This window comes from Pogona vitticeps, chromosome 5, assembly GCF_051106095.1.
Source record: "Pogona vitticeps strain Pit_001003342236 chromosome 5, PviZW2.1, whole genome shotgun sequence".
Lineage (NCBI taxonomy): Eukaryota > Metazoa > Chordata > Lepidosauria > Squamata > Agamidae > Pogona > Pogona vitticeps.
The window spans coordinates 98485598-98505346 of NC_135787.1; the positions used below are offsets into that span (position 1 = coordinate 98485598).

Sequence of the window (19749 nt, forward strand, 5' to 3'; positions counted from 1 at the left end):
ATCTCTAGTCAGATGACATCGAGGAGCATGGCCCTTCCTTGACACCACAGTGGGAGGGGCAGTCTGTGATAGCATCACTTCTGGTCAGCTGAGCTGGGATGTTGGTTCACCCATGTGGCATCTTTCAAAACAGATAGAGTGCTTATGAATTCCTGATTGTGCTGTGCAACTTATTTGAGGGTTGGCTTCCTCTCGGACACATCCTTCTCCAACTGTGAATGTTGATGAGGTCCTTACTCAGCTAAACATCTGAAAGTAAAGTCCTGAAGTCACATCATAGAATTGGAGTTGGCTTCACTTCCTCCGGCATTTTTCATGACCAGTAAAAAGAAGGAAGTGGTGTGTGGGGGGGGGGGAGGCTTAAAATTCCAGTTGTCTCTGATACTATTTTCAGAGATGACAAAAAGGCAGAATTCTCCATTCATACCCAATTGAGAGTATAAGTGGTGCATGGGGGGAAGCCTGATGTAATAAAGGGAAGGCCCCATTTGTGGCTCACTACTTCATAGGTGAGAAGACAAGGGGTGCAAAGGAGTGTCTCATCATAAAAAGCTGGCAAAAGGGTTTCCTGAAAACATTTGACAGATGGGGAACTTCTGCAGGCCACGTTTTTTAGATTGGTGGGGAGAATATGTGGATAAAAGTAATTTTCTTAGTTTCATCTGCACAGCCCCCCACCCCAAAATGCAGTAATACTTCTGAATTGCCAATCAGGGCTAGCCAGGGCGTTGGTGGCATAGGAGGCTTTGGTGGGAAGTTAAAAGCAAATAGGTATAAGAAAACAGACCAGACAAGTTTCAGGAAGAATTAGGAATGAGCAAAATAAAAAGGAGGAGACATTCAAATGTTGGTCTTCTAGGTCAACCAGCAGTTTCTTTCTTTTCCCATTTTAGGGCTGATGGGGCTAAATTTTCCATGCTATTAAAGACATGCTACACACTTGAGTCTTCCTTTTCTTTTTAGGGCTGCTGGGAGGTGGAATTTCCCAAGCTCCTTCTCCTGGTTTGTGTCCAGTCTCCTAAGTGCCTAAGAGAAGATGTGGTGGGACACACAGGAGAACACAGGGAGGCAGGTATGAGACCCAGTAGTGAGAAGGAGTAAGGCTGGGTGCCATGCAGTACTGAAAAGGGATAAGGTTGGGTGCCACCAACGGTACCACCAGCAGCTTGTTCAGTCGAACAACACCCTCTCCTCCAGCACTGCAGTCAGCCTGCTCAGCTGGGGAGAAGCACAGAGAAATGATCTGACTGCTTGGGCTCTCAGTCATACCTGGGAAGCAATGGAGGAAGGAAGAACTTTTAATTTAGCCTTTAAAATATAGGTTTAAAAAAGGCAATTCTGTTCAGAACAGACCAAAAGAAAGCAAACCTTGCTTTCAGAAGGGGACAAAATGTCCTAGATTCTGTCACCGAAAATACCAAATTAAGCCATTCGGAGGATGATTTTTGTTTACAGTCTGTTGCAAACTGTTGCTTCTTCAAAAGCATAAAGGTCACAGAAGTGAAAGCCAGAAAACAAAAAAAGAAGAATACTGTCCCTTTCTTGAAGACAAAAGAATGGTTAGGCTGGAAGAAGAAGGGTTGTCATCAGTATTTGAAACAAATCTGGTAGTAGTAGCATGTAAGGAACAGCACCTAAAGCGATGAACACAGCGCCATCCAAAGAAGTATTGCTGTTTGGAGAAATATTTGGAGAAAGTTTTACATACCGGAGAACAAATCTTGTTGCACTCCTTGTCAACACATTCTTTCATTCGAAGTCCTGTAACAGCATCTTCCATGTCGGTGCAGGAACATTCTGTGCAGCCTTCTTCCCATGTCTTCCCAATAGGATACACAATATTTTGACTGACACAAACCTGCCAATAATTAAAGTGTGACAGCTATTAAACAGAGAACTGCACACTGCACATCAAATGACTGTTGTCTAAACAGAGTTTAGAAAGCTATTTTTAAGAGTACAGAAATATGCTGGAATCTTGGACTTTGATGCTGAAAGTGACCATTCTCCACCATCCTAGAGCATGATATCCCAATTTTTCCAATTTAAGAGTTAACCCAAGTACAGATGGATTTATATGTTGAGTGCCTATGTACTGGGAGGGAATGGCACTAAACTGACCCAGTCCATTCTGGGTAGTTCTAACAGTTCTATATTGCAGACCAACGTTCCCTCTAAGCTGCATGCATATGCAAGGCTCCATCGAGTTTGCATGTGTTTAGTTCCAGTTTCAGCTGTAACCCCACCTCCATGTGCACACACAAGGTGAGGCTCCCACACAGCAGGGCCAAAAGAGTGAGGGAACGCTGCTGCAGACTGAGTCAGAAAACCTCAGTATATGAAAAAGTTGTACAATCCTCACATTTTCATAGGTAACTATAATTGGGAATCAGCAATCCCTACTGCTTCCAAACAAACATTAGACAGACATTAAGTGGTTCTGAACTTGATGCCCCAAGATTGAGAGATGGTAAAGTTGAGGCATGCAGGCACAATTGTGATCCACCCACCCACATGCACAAATTCTGCACTGGTAGCACCCCAGTCACTAAGATCAAGGATGGGAGTGGCCTGAGATGTGCATGGACTTGATGGGAGCCTTGCCAAAAACGGCAGGGATTCTCTAAGGAAAGGAAAGGCGTTTCACTCTTTTTACCTTGTCTGGAATGCAAGTGGTAGAAACACAGCCACACTCATTGGTAGTATATGTTGGCAAATATCCAGTTGGGCAGGCCTCTATTGAATTGTTACAGCTACAAGTGCACTCATATTCATCACAGCACTGAGTCTTCTTCAAAGTGAGTTTCTGGTGTGGTGAGCAAGAAAGAACGGGTGGTGGACTGCATGCCTCCTTCTTGCAGACTGTAAAAACCATCAAGAAAGAGAAGGTGGTATGAAACACAATAAACAGGTGCTAAAGGATTCAATCTAGTTTGCAAAAAGCAGCCAAGGAAGATAAGCAGATGGCTCATATCACATATCCAGTTTCAGCACACACCTACTGTGTATATTTGTATGCATTCACATGCATGTGTGAACACACACACACACACACACACACACACACACACAGAGAGAGAGAGAGAGAGAGAGAGAGAGAGAGAGAGAGAGAGAGAGAGAGAGAGAGATAGGAGTTAAGTAAGTAAATCTGGTACTTGAAGGACTTTTACCACATGCATAATCTGGTCTGCATTTTCCAGGATTTGTCTGCAAAAGCTGGAGGCCATCTTCACAGTGAGGTACAGGAGGAAGGGTACATGTAATCAGATCACAGACTAAACAAAAAGGAAAGAAACAAAAAGAAGAAGAACAGTTAATTTATTCTCTTCTTTTCCACCTTTTCACTGTACTTTTTCTTTCTTTTTATTATACTGGACAACAAGTAGATCAGCAATAAAATGTTGTCAGCTAGATTGCTGTTGTTCAGTGTTCCACGAATGGAACAAAAACAAACAAACAAACAAACTTATTTATTGTTTGTTTGTTTGTTTGTTGGATTTGTATCTTGCTTCCATTAGTATCACAACACTACTCTGAGTGGGTTACAACATGTAAAACAGAAAACAAAGAGAGACATTAAAACCAACAATAATAACCATTAAAAAAAACAGATGGCACCAACTAATACTAGAGTGGATGGAAGAAAAGAGACAAGGGAAGAAAAGGCAGGGGAAGGTGGTCAGCTGGGGTTGGTGAGATAAGGCTCCTTGAAAAGCAATGTCTTTAATTGCTTCCAAAAAGTCAACAGGGAGGGGGCTACGGCAGAGCTACACTGGAGCTGGTTCCATCAAGTTGGAGGTAGCAAAACTATGACGGTGATCTCCAACAGAAACATACCACATTCGTAGACTGGACAGCACTGATCAGAGTCCTTCCGTAATCTTGGAACTTCACAAGGACCACAAACAGCAGCTATTATTGGGGGGGGGGAGAGAAGCAAACCACATTTATTAACATGTAAAACAAGAATAGCCCATTGCTGAGTATTGCCAAGGTCAGGCTCTCTATTTTAAAAACAAAGCAAAATTGCAAACTAGTAGTAAGACCTTCACATATTATACAAAAGACATGTACTAATAAGATATGTAGTCACTGCCAAGGAGAAGGGGAGGAACCAATGTGCTTCTTGATAGATGCTGGATAGCTCAGTGGCTTAGGCATCTGGCTGAGCCAGAGGTTGGGAGTTCAATTCCCCACTGTGTCTCCTTGACAGGGGCTGAATTTAATGATCCATAGGGTTCCTTCCAGCTCTGCAGTTCTAAGATGATAATGACCTATTCAACTGGCAAGCAGGCAGTGACCTTTTTGTGCTTTGTCTTACCCCTCACAGGATGTTACAGGTACCATTAGCTACACTGTAGCATTTAAATCTTGCCAATGAGCAAAAGGTGGCAGACACGGCTCTCCACCTCCCCACTTCATCCTTTCAACGAACCTATGAAGTAGGCCACATTGATAGAGTATATACTGACCCAAGGTTACACACTGTGTTTCACAGCTGAGCAGAGCGTTGGTCTTGGATCCCCCAACTCTCCAACCACTACACCACACTCTCAGTAACAAACACACACTGAGCGTCTTATTGCTTTGCACCTGAAACTGGGAGGAACATCCATTTTCCTACAGCCACATTGCAGTCAAGCCATGGGGTTACAGGAAAGAACAGAGGCCATGCCAGACATATGACTGAACTCATGAAATAAGAAAGGAAATATATTTTGTAGGTCTTTATAAGAAAGAAAGAAAAAATCCTGGGCTTACGTTTGGCCTCTGGACAAGACTGAAGAGTGCAGTTTATGGTCCTGTGATCTAGGCACATGCAGATCTTGCAGGGTTCTTTGGGAGGAATCCACATGTCCAAGTGCTAAGCAAGAAGAACACAATGCTTCAGAAAGAGAAATCCTCTGAACACTTGGTATGCAAGCTGGGCAGGATGGGCAGGGGGTGGGGGTGGATTAGGAGATGAAACTAACAGAGCAAACACACCAAACACCACATGCGGTATCGTTTTGGATTGCCATAATAATTCCAAAACCCAGAGATATTAGAGTTAATACATTTAGCACAAGATGAAAATAACATTGAAGAACAGTACATTGCTGTTTTTCAAAATTTATGAGCACAGTTCTAAAATACTTCAAGAAATACAAGGCATTATAGGGAACCATTAGCTGAACAAACCATACCAACTATTGACTTAATGGACAGAAGTAATGTAAGCCAAGTAAAGCAGGTCTTTAGTTTCAGTGTGTGGAATGTTTCGAATTATTCATTGGTCATGCGTTTCAGAACAAAGGCATGCCAGCCTATAACCAAATTTCTTGTCTAGCAAACGACCGGAACACTTTTCTGTTCTGCATAGAATGATGACAAAGAGACACCCTGGATCACATAACACAAGTCTTTGATAATGTTGCTAAAAGTCTATAAAGATATTTGTAGACAGAAATTGATAATGTGGGATCCAACATATGAAGAAAAAGAAATCTGTTTAACTGTCTAATCCTAAACATGTTTACCAGCTAAATCTTATTATTTTCTATGAGATTCTTGGACAGGATTCTGCCAAAGTCTTCATACACTACCATGATCTAGAGTTCTGTGGTTGCTCTGATGTGCAACTTCATACAGAAATTTAGACAGAGCAAGAGGGACAAAGTTTATAACAAAAATGAAGGGAGATATAATGTTAGAAAAAGGTTTCCCATGAAGCTTATTGACAGCAGGTTCAGAAGTCAAACAAAAAAGAACCTTTTTTTACACACAATATCTGACTGAGTCACAGAATTTTCTGACACAAGATGTAGTGATAGCCATTGCTCATGTTGAATAAGTCAGTTAAGTACTGTTTTCAATTTAGCTAAACTGAACTTTCACTTTTTGGTCAGCCATTATTTTTGAAAAACAGATGCTGGATGTAGATAACATTTTTTCCCCTTATGACTACTTAATAGCTTCGTGGAGGCATTCAGTGGCTGCTAATGGGGGGGGGGTGTCTGCAGGTGCAGGAAACTAATATATCAATCCAACATCCATGCAACTAGATTTTTGTTAATTTAGTGGTAAGTGACATAGCACTGAATTGGCGTCCCACCTGAGTGTCACAGCACAGAATTCAAAGAAAATGAAAGGGAGACTCCCACCTCGCATCTTCTCCTGCAACCCCTTCCACAGAGGAGAAAGAGAAAGTGAGATTCAAATATATATATATAGCTGTTCTGTCTTAACCATGGCATTGCTAATCAGGCTTTGTAAACAATCAACTCAATTCAGCTTTAACTTTGTTTATCTGCCCTCTACATCTTGTGAAGGAGAACAAGAAAACACTAATGTTTTGTTTTAACAGCTTTGGTGAATTCTAACTAACTTTTGAAATTAGTCTATACTGGCAAGGTCCCAACATCATACCTGTAGCAGTCTCAAGAATCTATGCACATAATGCAAAAATGCAGGGAGTTAGAAGTTAAGGATAGAACAAGCAGAGGCAGGGTGAGCAGACTTTTCTGTGAGTGGCTTCTGTTGGTTCACAGGACCATTTCACATTTTATGTTTTTATCTAGTTTGTGTGGCAAACAAGTATGCTGACTGTGAGCTTCATTGATTCAGCAGAACTAAGCACTGAGTTGAGAAGTACCTGGTGACGTGTCCCATCTTCACTGACACACTGAGTGCACACCTCTTCATGAACACAGCTGCCATTTAAAATAACTTGTCCTTGTGGGCAGAAGCAACCTTCCATCGGATAATCCATGCAGACTTCAGTGTTGTTATCATTCTCACAATGCTTTGTGCAGCCACTTTGACAGTGGTTGTATGACAAAGAGGGTGGACATCTCATAGCTGTTAAGAACAGGGAGAACAAGAAAATAAATGAATTTTTAGTAAATAGAAGGTTAAAAGATTTTGCCCATAGCAGACGTAAGATCAGCATGTGAATAGAAATACACCATCCTGAATGTTTGGAGTAGGATGGGGGAAATCTAAGATAATGAACAACATAAAAACACACATATATAACAGGTTCATATTAGAGATGGACATGAATTAAAAATGAATTGCAAAATACATCAAAAATAGCTAATTTGTCAATTCATATTTGTCAGAAGAATTTTTATTGATTTTTGATTTACTGAGTCGTTGGTCTATAAAATGGCCCCCAGGAACCTAGAAACATCAGAATCGCAGAGATGCTTCCCCTGACCCTCCTCTGAAACTCAAACTTCATCAGACATGTGGTGATTGTAGAGCAGTCAGGGGAAGCTACTCTGTGATTTTGGTGTCTCGAGTACGTATCCGTAAAAAATACTTCTGCTCTGAAACTTTGATGCTGCTCTGGGGCTGTATTATGAGTGCTGAACTGTGCTGGATGCTACATGTCAGTGATGAGTGACTTTGTATCCACTCTGACAAGGATACTGGTGGAAAATAGACTGATTAAAATTCCAGATGTCCCCACATCTGCTTAATGCACCAGTTCATTTAAAATGAAGTTCATAATGTTCTTGCCACTTGCCTACCTAGTATTATTCTTGTCAAAACACTGAATTGTTTTTGATATCGTAGTACAATTTAAAAGAAGAAATGAAATAAGAGGAATGTGCACACTTTTCAAAGACTGATTATTTCCATGCTTCCTCCTTTTCCCTCTTTTTTTAAATAGCTGTTCTGTCTTAACCATGGCATTGCTAATCAGGCTTTGTAAACAATCAACTCAATTCAGCTTTAACTTTGTTTATCTGCCCTCTACATCTTGTGAAGGAGAACAAGAAAACACTAATGCCACATCACCATTTTAAAAACTGTATTACTCCTAAGTAACATGTATTTCCACAGTATAGGCCCTGTGCACCAAGTGAACTATTTTGCCTTTTTCCTCCTTGGACTGCAAATGGATGCCCTTGCTATTTCTCGCCACAGACATTCATCCCTGGTCCATGGACATTCATCTCTAGGGATAACTGTTCACATTCATTTCTAGGGATAACTAACCAGTCATAGATTAATTTATTTTTAGTTTCAAAAGGCATTCTCCTTGCCTCAGACAGTGAGGTCATTATATGAGATGACAAGATTTTTGTAAACAGTATCAGCATTTACCTAAAAGAAAATGCCAAACCACCTCATAGCACCTTAAAGCATAACATATTTTATCATGGCATATGTTTCCACAGACTATAACACACTTCATCTAATACATAACCCTTGTATTTTCCAATGTGACAAAGGGCATCATTTGCTAGCAGTGCGCTGCTGTATTTTCCATAGAACAGGTTATTTTCTATAGAAAAAGATAAAATGGACAAAAATATGATACAAATCATGACAATACTGGAAAAAAGTTGGGGTGGGGGAGACAACTTCACTGTCCCAGGACTTTCTGTCTCACATGTCACAATAATATTTGTTAGCCTTGAAGGTGCTGTAGAAAACAGAATCAAGACGAAAAATGACCATAACAGACTGCAGAACTCATTTTACCTCAAAATCAGGTAAAAATGTAAAACAGTTTCTAAAAATGTAAAACAGGTGAAATAGTTAAAAGTTGTATATTAGATAAGCCAAATTAGATGCATAAATATAGGGTGAGTAACAGCTGGTTTGGCAGCAGTACCTCTGAAATGAACCCAAGAACTTAATATATCACAGGCTAATCATAAGCGAACAGTAGAGATGGGCGCAAACCAGAAAAATTGTGGTTCGTGGTGGTTTGTAGCTATGCATGAACCACAAACTTTCTGAACTTTTTTCAAAAAAAGGACCACAAACCAGTTTTTTTAAGTTCATGACTGGGGGGTGGGAGAGGAAAACTAAACCCTCCACCCCTTCTGCTACCCGCCTGCCCCCTTCACACTGCCCCCGTAGCCTCCCTACCTTGTGCTGCCACCTGCATCTCTTCCTCCTCCACCCAACGTTCCCTCTAATTATCCGGAGCACTGCACAAAGCCATGCCTTACATGTGTGGGGATCCAGCTGGGAGTGGAAGCAAATGGGCAGCCCTGATCTAGTGCTGAGTAGCCCCAATCCAGTGCTGACAAGCATGTGCATGTGTAGAGATAGTCGCTGTGTGTAATGGGTATGTTGATAGATTGGACCCTTTCATTTACAGTATTTAACCAATTTTACACCCACAATACTTCACTTTCTTTTCCATTGCAGGTTGCTGCTTCTCTAGAATTCATATTCTAGAAGTGATTATTTTTTACAATATTTACAATAGAAGAAACATTCAAAATATATGTACAAATAAGAATACAACTATTACTTTTGAGGACACACTGTTTTCAAAGCAAAATTACAGAAAACTGGGAGAAAGATTTCACAATCTCACTAGAATTGGGGTTGGTTGACCAAGGGTGCTGAATGAAAACAGATTTCGTGTGACAGAAGTACACCATCTCAAAATGCCTGATTAACATGTTAAATTCACTACAAGAGATGTGACTGTTTATGGTAGCTTTAAAAATAATGAGACAAATCTGAGAAATATACAGATCTGCCAGTCCCTGTGGTCCTCAGCAGCGTAATCCGCAGAGTAAGGGGGAGAAAACCCAGTGATTGTACAAGCTTCCTATCATGGGCAATAAAAAGGATTTGGCTGAAAGAACAAGTTCCACTTACAAAACCCCTAACTCTTTGGACAGATTTGTACTGCTACTAAGAGGATCCACAGGCAGCAGAACACAGGAATTCAATCTAACCCTAGTTAAGGCAATCAGAAAAAAATCAAATTTTGAGTGTCCACCAGCAATATTCCTCCTACTTAGAAGGAAGAAATTCTCTGGCTCCTAACAGTGCTGGTTATGACCTGCAAGGCCGTATATGGCTTGAGTCCTTCCAAATCATTAAAAGTAAATTATCTTCCCATATCAACCACATGGATTTGAAGATGTGCAAGGAGACCCTTCTATAATCCCACCAATTCTCATCAGCACAGCTGATTGAAGATAGGAGAAAAGTGAAGACTGTGGAACTCCTTTCTACAAAAGATCAGTCCACCCTCCTCCCTGCTATATTTCTACAAGCAAGAAAATACCTTTCTGTTCAGTGGAGCCTTTGTTAACTGAATGCACTCAAGAGAAAGATGTTAAGGGTGAATGCTGTTCTCTACCTTTCTCTGATATTATATTTTAAACTGCTTTAAATTAAATGTTGTTTTTAACAGTATAATATATTCAATTGTGTATTTTAATTTACTGTATTTTTAACTACACTGATTTTTAAAGTCATTTTGTAAGCTTCCTTAGGTTCTGCACTGGGAGAAAGTTCAGATGCAAACCTTTCCTTGCCACCTAAATCCAAGGAAGCTGTTTCAGCTCTAAATCATTGTTTGGTATCAGTAATGGACTGGATGAGGGTGGATAAATTGAAACTTAATCAAGATAGATCAAGGAATAGGGATGCAGCCTGTACTGGATAGGGTTACACTCCCTCTGAAAACACAGGTCCTAGATTCATCTCTGAGCCTGGATTGCCCAGGCTTTGGCAGTGGCCAGGATTGCATTTGCACAATTAAAACTAGTACACCAGCTACATCCATTTCTGGAGAGATTTGATCTGGCCACTGTCATACATGCCCTAGTTACTTCCCAGCTGGATTACTGTAATTCGCTCTATGCGGGACAGCTGATGGAAAGGGTGAGAAAAGTTCAGTAGGTCCAAAATGCAGCAGCCAGATTGCTGACTGGGGCTAGCTACAGGGATCACCTAACTCATCTGTTACAGCAGCTCCAGGCACAATTCAAAGTGCTGGTTTTAACCAATAAAGCCCTCAATGACCTGGGTCCAAGCTATCTTGAAGTCAGAGTCTCCCACTAAGAGCCAGCTCAGGTGTAAAGATCATCAGGTTTTCTCTCGGTCCCACCCCCTCACAGGTGCATCTGATGGGGACACAGGAGAGGGCCTTCTCTGTTGTTGCTCCCAGATTTTGGAACGCCCTCCCACAGGAGGCCAGACTGGCTACATCTTTGCTGTCCTTCCACAAGCAGGCAAAGACCTTTCTCGTCAGTCATGCTTCCCTCAATGACTGCCTACATGAGCGACTGGCCACATGGCTGGCAACATGATTGAACTTCAAATTGATTGTTAGGCATTACTGCTCTGACTGGGTCTTTTGTACTACTTGTGTTTACAAGTTTACAAGTTCTGTTACCTCAGAGTGATATTTGTTTGTTCCATTTTAGTATTTGCATATTTATTGTTTTAGCTTTAGTACTGCCTTTTAATTATGTAAACTTCCTCTTTATACTCATTGTTCTTAGCTTTAAATGTTGTCTTTTAATTATGTAAATGTTGTATCCCTTCCAACTCAAATATTCTATGATTCTATGACCAGTTGGCCAGGCAAGGACTAAAGGCAAAGTCTGGTCACTTCAGAAGTTTTGTGCCACCAGCCACTGCAGCAGCTGATGTTGCATGTTCCTGTTGCATTCTCTTTCAGAAGATAGTTTTGAGGCTTAAGCACACACAGCCCCATATTCAGCCCATGAGGATTCTGGTTCAACCTCAAGTTTCCCGGACATCAGAACTCCCACAGGAATGTTGTAAATCCTTTGCCTTATGAATAAGGATAGTTGCCAGCCAACATTTTTCATTTGCCTACCACTTCTTTAAGGAAGATTTTGTATCACTGGCTTACAATGATATGACATCAATAGTAGCACTGCTTTCCCTCAACATGGCTTTGAGCTCCACAAAGAATTAAATTACAGCTTCAGGAATGAACCAGTTCCCAAAATGAGACTTACATAAATAGGTTCAATTAGGTTCTGTAAATCTATACATACGTTTTTATTAGTTTGCAATGTTACAGTGATTAAGCAATGCTGTCTATTGGGTCATTAATGTATTCTGTACAATGTCCCAGGAACTGACAATGCTATTTCTGGCCACCGTAAGACATGCACCTGCTCATAAGAAAACGGAAAAGAAGATGCCATTGTTAATACACCAAAGACTGCTTTATGTGAACTGGTAGTTAAATTGGGGAGCTCTTTGGCTGTTCAAGTCTACTATGTCACAAGTTGGGAATCTAAGGAATTCAGAGAGGTTATTAAAATGCCTGAAGTCTTGGATGCTGTGACGGGAAAGCTGGCTCTCTCACCAAATCCAGGAAACGGCAGGCAGAGCACTCTCTCTCTCTCTCTCTCTTCTCAAATGATTCCTCATGGAGTATTTTCAGTGTGCCGTTTCTTAAAGTATTTTCTCCAACAACAGCATTCTCTCACAACATCCTGCACAGTTCTCTAAAACCTAAAATCTATTTCATTTTGACAATATTCCGCTCAATATTGAGGAACATGGGAAATTCCTTTTAGGTGGTGCTTTTGCTGGGAAGACTTGGTCACAGGATTTTTAAAAAAGAAAATCAAAGGAATTGTCTTTGTTCCCTCCTTCCAAGGGGACAGAGCTGTAGAGTAAGTTATTTAAGAGAAACCTCACTTTCCATTAGGTATACACTAGAGATGGGAATGATTTACCATTTTGGTGAGTCATCCTGCTTTGTGATTCGTCAGAAGTTGACAAGGCATGAAGGTGTCCCCCCCCATGAACACATGAAGCACAAATTTATTAGTTGATTTGGGGGGGGGGGTTTACAAAAAAACCCTGAAACCCCCCCCCACTGTGCCACACACCCCACTGTGCTGGCAACCAACACCCCCCTGCGCCGATGCAGGGGGTGGGTGGGTGCCTATCGGCCCACCGATCAGGTGATTGGCAGGCCCACAGGCAGAATGGGAAAGCCATAGGATGAGAAGGAATGCTAGGCTTCCCTCTTTTCGTATGGGGGATGAATAAAAATAGGAAAATATTCATCCTTTCATATTTGTCAAGGTCTCTGGAGCCCACAAATATGAAGGTATGAATAGTTAACGAATCAGCGATTTCTAACAAATATTGCAATCTTTTTTTTATTCATCCCCATGTCTAGTACACACATATGTATTGATTTTAGGATAAAGAGATTTTGAAGCCAGAACGTAAGACCCTTGTAAGAGTTTATCTTGTCCAGCATCCTGTTTCTAAAAATGATGAACCGGATACTTTTGAAGGAAGCATAGAGTCAAGCACAGACAAATCCTAGACCTTCCTGTTTGCTCTGAGGGTCTGATATCCAGGAGCCTAGTGCCTCTGAATACAGAGATGTGAATCAGACATGCTCCCCAATTCATTTCGGTATCTTTCCCTCCTTTGGTTATGGATGTTCTTATTTCCAGTCCTTGGTGAGCCCTTCTACCAGGAGGGCCTTTATGTTAGCCCGGCTGAACATTTTCCCTTCTGAGGTGCTTAAAGGACGATATGCCCGGGTACCTTTTGAACAAGGAATCTGCAATTTCTGTGGTTTAGAACCAGACTCAGTCACACACATCCTCTGTTATTGCCCTGAGTTTAAAGATATGCGTGCTTGTCTATTAGGTTCAATAATTTCAAATTTTTCTGGCCCTCCTCAGTTTCTCACAGGTTTCCTCCTTTATGACTATTCACAAAAAATAACGGCCTTAGTAGCTGAGTTCCTTGCAAAGGTTCTCTCCTCCCAGGTCTCTAAAAATTAACTAGACTACCCCAAAGTATCCCCTATTGTGTTGCTTGTTGTATTTTTTCAGCCGTGTAACTACTATTATGTGTATCTTTATTTACTATTAATTTCCCAAGTATATGTTTTTAAGTTTCCTATGCCAATAAAGGTTACCGAATTGATTGACTGAGATGTGATAAAGCTCCCAGTCTAAGATCCGTATCAGACACACATGAGCAAAGTTGACCAGCTTTTCCAAGCTATATTCACATCTACAAGCATTAACTTATTGACAGCCTTGGAATATAGACCATAGTTATCTTCTATTAGCTGGCAATGATACATTTCCCCCCCCCAAAAAAAAAATTCCAATGGTCTCTACTGGTGGTCAAGAAAAAAACTTACTATCCTGTGCCTTCAATAGTGACAAAAAAGCTAGCTGAGGAAATATGAGACAATACAAGGATTGAGCTAAATTTAAAAAGATCACTTTCCTAAAAGAAGCCATGAAATCCTTACCACAGAAATCCAGAGATCTCCAGTCTACACAGATCCCCTGTGTTCTGCAAAGGTGGACATAGGATGATATAATTTCACATACTTCATCTCCATAGCAGTTGTTTTCTTCACATGCAGCATAGAATATATTTGGAGAAATGACTTGGTGGCAGTCATAAAACTGAGGAGACAGCAAAATGCTGCACTTGGTAGTGGCATGCTCAACACATCTGTCAGCTCTGTTCACCTCACAGAACTTCCCTGGCTGCTTCACTGTCCATTCTTGGATGAAGATGCTGCTGTCAGAAGTTATGGAGCCATCCTTCAGTACAAAATCATTGCCACTGTTCTGGTCACACACTCCTGGGGAAAGGGACAGAAGGGGGGAGGGAAAGAAGTTTGAAATACATAAAAGAAAAAAAAGACTGGAAACACTTTCTAATCTTTCCAAATTTATTTTACCTCCCTGTAAAAATTCCTATAGCTGTTTCACCATTTCACAATCATCCAAATTTGTTTCCAATTTTACTTTGGATGAAATGTAGTACCAACTGAGATGTTCCCTTTTCTCCTGAGAAATACTACAAATGAGACTGAAACAGATATTTCACCTGAACCAGTTCCTTCATCTCTACACCTCACACCAGCTTCTTGTAATGGGGGAAATTTTTTTCCAGATACAGACAGCAACCATGGATGGGGGGGAAAGGACTCATTTATTTTCTTTATTTTCTTCGAAGCAGTTCAAATCCAGGTATCCCCCTTGCACGTAGTATTTACTTTTAAAAACCCGTGGTATTTGATTTTTGTCACTTGGGAATCAAGCCTGCTGTTATTAGCATAGGCCTGCCCTTTCATCTGCACACCTATCTGAGGGATCATATATCTTTATATGAGCCTCAACATCTTTTAATATCTTTGAGAGAGGCCATCCTATCAGTCTCAGTACCCTCACAGACCTGCTTGGTTCTGATCCAAGACAAGGCCTTTTCAGCGGCTGCTCCCACACTGTAGAACCCCCTTTCATGGAAGACCAGGCTGGACTCTTCCCTGGTGTTCGTTTGGCCATCTTTCTTTTTAAGCAAGCTTTTCAAAAGTAAATAGCTGCTAAGAAAGGAGTTTTAGTAGGGGAGTTGTATTTTTTTATCTTTTCAAATGTATTCATAAATTATTCTAAAGTGTGTTTTTCAGTATTTTTTAACGTTTAAGACATAATTTTTCATACTGCAAAACAAGGTATTTTAGCTGTTTTAATACTTATTTTCTAAAAATTCTTCATAAGCTAACTTTGGTCCCTCTGTCGGGGAAAAGGCAGAGTACAAATGAAATAAAATAAAATAAATTACCTCCCCCCTCCCTCAGTCTTCGATTCTGGGTTTATGTATTTTAGTTACAAAACAGCGAACCATGTTCTTTCACAGAGAAAAAGAACTATCCCATTTCCTGATGTGCAGAGTTATATCACAGTACATCACATGTACTATCATAGCAGTTGTCATCCCGCATACACAATCCATTTCGGGGTAGAGGGGAGCTAATATTGTGATTTAGTTGAAATTTTTAACTCCAGCTATTGCTCACTTTCTTCTCACTCTGCTTTTACTTTACTCTGTCCTCAGCTACAGAAAAACCTTAATGGCAACAAGAAAGCACATAACATGTACATCTTACCTGTAATGAACCCAGTGTGAAAGCCTTCATTTATTTATGATCTATTACCTCACATCTTAGTTATAGTAGGAATAGATGTATTGAGCTAACTGTCACTCAAAAAAACCACAACACTTTTTCTGTATATTTTTAACATACCACAAAGACCGAATGTTCTTGAGGCAAAACTCTTTGGGCTAAGTTGGAAAGTAAATTCATTGCTGCTTGGAGTGAAGGAGAAGATGTGTCCCAGCTGAGAGAAACGGATTTCATGCATTATTGCTCCATAGGCATTTACTTCCATATTGCTGTCAGTGTAAGGAACAGCAACTGTTTTGCCGTTTACAGCAACCTATTTAGAAAAGATGAACGTACTTTTATTCACTGATCAGCAAAAATGAGAACAGCAGCAGCTAAGCAAGCAAACACTGAAAAAACAGAAATCTGTAGACTTGGCTAAAATTGCATTTAGGCTCACAGAGGGATGTCATCATGTAAAGGAGGCCGGCTATCAGCCAAATAAATAGCTAAACAGAATGCAGAGCATCATACTTATGATTGATTCTTTCAATCCCCTTCATGCACTGCTTAACTTGTCTAGGCATTTGGACAGTGGCTGATGGAAACAAAATGCTGAACTAAACTGATCTTTGGTTGGATCCATCAAAATATTCTGTATAGCCTTAAGACTAATTGTCATGCCCTAAACAGCTCAGCCTATTCTGTGGTCAGCCAAGAGCCTAAGGAGCACCTAAACATAAAAGGTTGCTACACTCCTCATTAAAGCATAGGCATGAAAAAAGCCATTCATAATAATAGATTTTGATTCAATGTCAATTGGCTATAAATACATAGTAACACACTTCACAAACGGAGAGGGAACATGGGAGGGGAAACCATTTTATGACTTCCCCTTCCCTGTTTTAGGTTCAGAGGGGTCTTTTTTCAAAACAAGAAATGTCCTGGCATAATTGCCCCCTGGTCTTCCTAGAAGGCATGGGATACCCTTTTACACCAAAAAATGTGCAGGGGTTAAGACAGCCCTCTGTGAATCAGGTGTGTGAATAGTCTCTGGAAGCTGCCAACTTCTGTACTTGCTAGAACATTGAGAATGTTGAGAATGCTAGAACTTTGAACTATGTTCTTACATAGCTACATGTATGTTTTTGAGAACAGAGGACCAGCAGATAGCCAAAAAAAAAAAGCAGTGCTTGTTTCTCAAGCGTGCACACACACACACACACACACAAACCTGACAGTGAAGATGGGCGACTGATTTTGTGGATGGCATTAAATCAGCATTGGGTCTTAGTCTGAACTTCACAGGAGCTCTCCAAAGTGCTGAAAACTCTCCACAAAACAGATTCAGAACCTTGGATAACCCTGGCAAGGTCACTAAAACTCAGATATGTTCCTGTGATTGGTACCCCTCAAGGCTATTAGCTCCAGGAGTGTGGCCTGGCCCCGTCCCTGTGAATATTCAGGAGACAACTGAAAATGTGGTTTTCAGGGAGGTTCCACATAATGACGCCAGCTGACTGCCTTTGGTTCGCCACTTTTCTGCCTTATTGTTCTAGCACCATCAGTCTTTATGGGTTAATTATTAAAGTGGTTTTAAACAGTTTTATTTTTGTTTTCAGTTTGTTTTGTTTATTATTGTAAACTGCCTAGAGTAGTGCTTTGGCACTAATGGGAGTACTATACAAATATAAGTAATATTAAATAAATAATATTAATTTTAACCAGTTGCACAGATTCTCCCCATTCCCCCCAGCAAAAATGCATCTTCAAACCACTTGTCTAGCCCCCTGTCATGCATACAGGCCAACTTAGCAATGAGACATTTATATTGATTCATCCTACATAAAGTGATCATTGTTGCCCTCTGACAAATAATCAAATTAAAATAATATATACCCAGCTCTTTGCTTGACCTACCACCATATTTATTTTCTCTACAATGGCTTACCATCATGTCACTGGATAGCTGAACTGATGAGCCTTTATATATGGCTTCAATGGTGTTCATGCAGTTGAATCTTGGCGTTGAACTGCAGGGCCCATTGTGAAGAACCACCTCAATATCATGTTCTTTGTCTTCAAACAATGTATAGGAACAATTCCCTGTGAGTTTAAAGTCCATGCCATCAAAGGTGACAATGTGTCTGCTTGAGCTTCCCATGCAAGAGCCTGTCAAGTGATAATTAAATGAACAATTACCATTAGAGGACTTAATTGTTTTGTTAAGCATATGTTGCTTCAACAGATACAAAGCAACAAGGGGACTAGACTAGCGGGACTGCATGGCAGCCATGGAGAAGGCACAATATATGGGGCACTTGGGGTCTAGAAGACCCACCTAAAGGTAGCTTTAATGTATGAACAAAAAGGACAGTAACACTCCAGTGCAACGTTAGTATTCATGATGATGTCTTTGGAATGCTCACTTATTTGTACTGCAGTGTGATTCTGTCTTCCTCCTTCCCTCCCTTCCCTCTCTAATTAGCTCAGTACCTCCATGTTGGCTGGTTTAACCACAAATGCCAGGCCACTACACGTGTGCATAATGATTTCCTAAGAAGGCCAAGAGAAAAGCTTCCAGACAGGACATCTTGGTGAAAACCATTATATATGTACATGTAGGTTCCCTCACCAACCAGGAAGGATCCACCATTTTACTAATAAGAAAGGGCAGCCACCCATGGTTAATGGCATAGCTTGAAATATTATTTTAAACACATTTTTTTTCATTAAGTAGTGATATAAAAATGTGATTTATTTACTTTAACATTAGGAAGAATTGTTTAAAGCCTCTTGCATTTTTTAAAAGAAACCATATTAATAGAGAAAATGGTACAGTATATGACTGTGGTAATGAACTCTACATGTGCTCAGAAACTTTAGCTGGGCCAGATTGCTCCACCCAGATTGTTGAACGGAGCTGGTTATAGTGAACATATGACTTACTTCTTATAACAGCTTCATCTGAAAGAAGTATGTCCTAGGCACAATTCAGAATGCTGGTTATGGCCTATTAAGCTCTCTATAATTAACACCAGATTATATGAAACATTGTGTTGGTGGGAATGCAACACAGGGGGTCTTCTTACGGACTGCTTCCAGCTTTGGAAAGTGGCAAGAGAGGTCAATTTGCTTCTCTCTTGGATATCCTGGATATCTTTCTACCACCACGGATACACACTTGTATTCAGACTTTCTTCTTCTTTTTAAGCTGACTTGTTTGTTGACATAAGTCCTCATTGGGTGGGTGCTGTTTATTCCTTAATATTCTCAATATGTTTTAATTGTGCTTGTAATAAATTTGTTTATATGTTTCCATGATAACTATGAAGTGTATGTTAAATTTTACTCTAGCTGTTTTGAGCAAAATTTGGTGAAAGTTGAAATATAAATTTAATAAATTGTAGCATTAATAACTTCAATAAAGGAATATTTCCCTTCTGCTCCATATTCCCTTTCTGAAGATAATTCTAGGGTAGCCCAGCAGAGCTACCTGCATCTTCCTCTCCTCACCCAAAACTGCCTCAGGTTTTGTGGGAAAGATGGAAGAAAGGGCTGCAAGGCCCTCAATCTAGACAAAACTTCTCAGCCGATAGGCAGTGAGGAGCATTCCTTACCTCTTCCCTCAGAAACCTGAGGCAGGCAGAGAACCAGTTATAGAAAAGCATGTGTCATCTTCTCATTGGTGCGCACAAGATACATCCTTGATGAGAGAAGTACAAGAGCAGAGTGCAGAAAGAACGGGAAATCTTCATCTCTTTCCCTCCCCAGACTATCAAACCTGATAGTCCTTGTGCTAAAAATAATACAGACTATGTGATCTAAGACAAAGACATGTAGGGAAGTATGGAAGCAAACCAGCTGCCTTATTACCTTCTAGGCTACAGAAGCAATTTTTAACCCTATCCAGAAATAACCCTTAAAATGGAAAATGTTGTGTTCAAGCAACCTCTGTTATTGACAGATGCATTTCTTTTAAACACATGTGATAAAACCCCATCATTTCAGTAAGCTTACTCATATTATTGCAAAAAAGCGACCAAGGAATCAAGTATCCCTCTAACTTC

The 19749-nt window shown here is 40.4% G+C and overlaps 1 protein-coding gene across 1 annotated transcript in view; it reads right to left on the bottom strand.

Annotated features, from left to right (window-relative positions):
- VWF (von Willebrand factor) overlaps nt 1-19749 on the bottom strand; it is a 172954-nt gene that overhangs the window by 35223 nt on the left and 117982 nt on the right. Inside the window, exons 35-43 of the mRNA XM_020785775.3 lie at nt 17631-17851; nt 15821-16013; nt 14033-14374; nt 6635-6840; nt 4762-4864; nt 3838-3912; nt 3171-3275; nt 2657-2862; nt 1709-1858 (exon numbers count right to left, since the gene is read on the bottom strand). Coding sequence (XP_020641434.3) covers nt 1709-1858; nt 2657-2862; nt 3171-3275; nt 3838-3912; nt 4762-4864; nt 6635-6840; nt 14033-14374; nt 15821-16013; nt 17631-17851 — 1601 coding nt within the window. The remainder of the gene's footprint in view (nt 1-1708; nt 1859-2656; nt 2863-3170; nt 3276-3837; nt 3913-4761; nt 4865-6634; nt 6841-14032; nt 14375-15820; nt 16014-17630; nt 17852-19749) is intronic.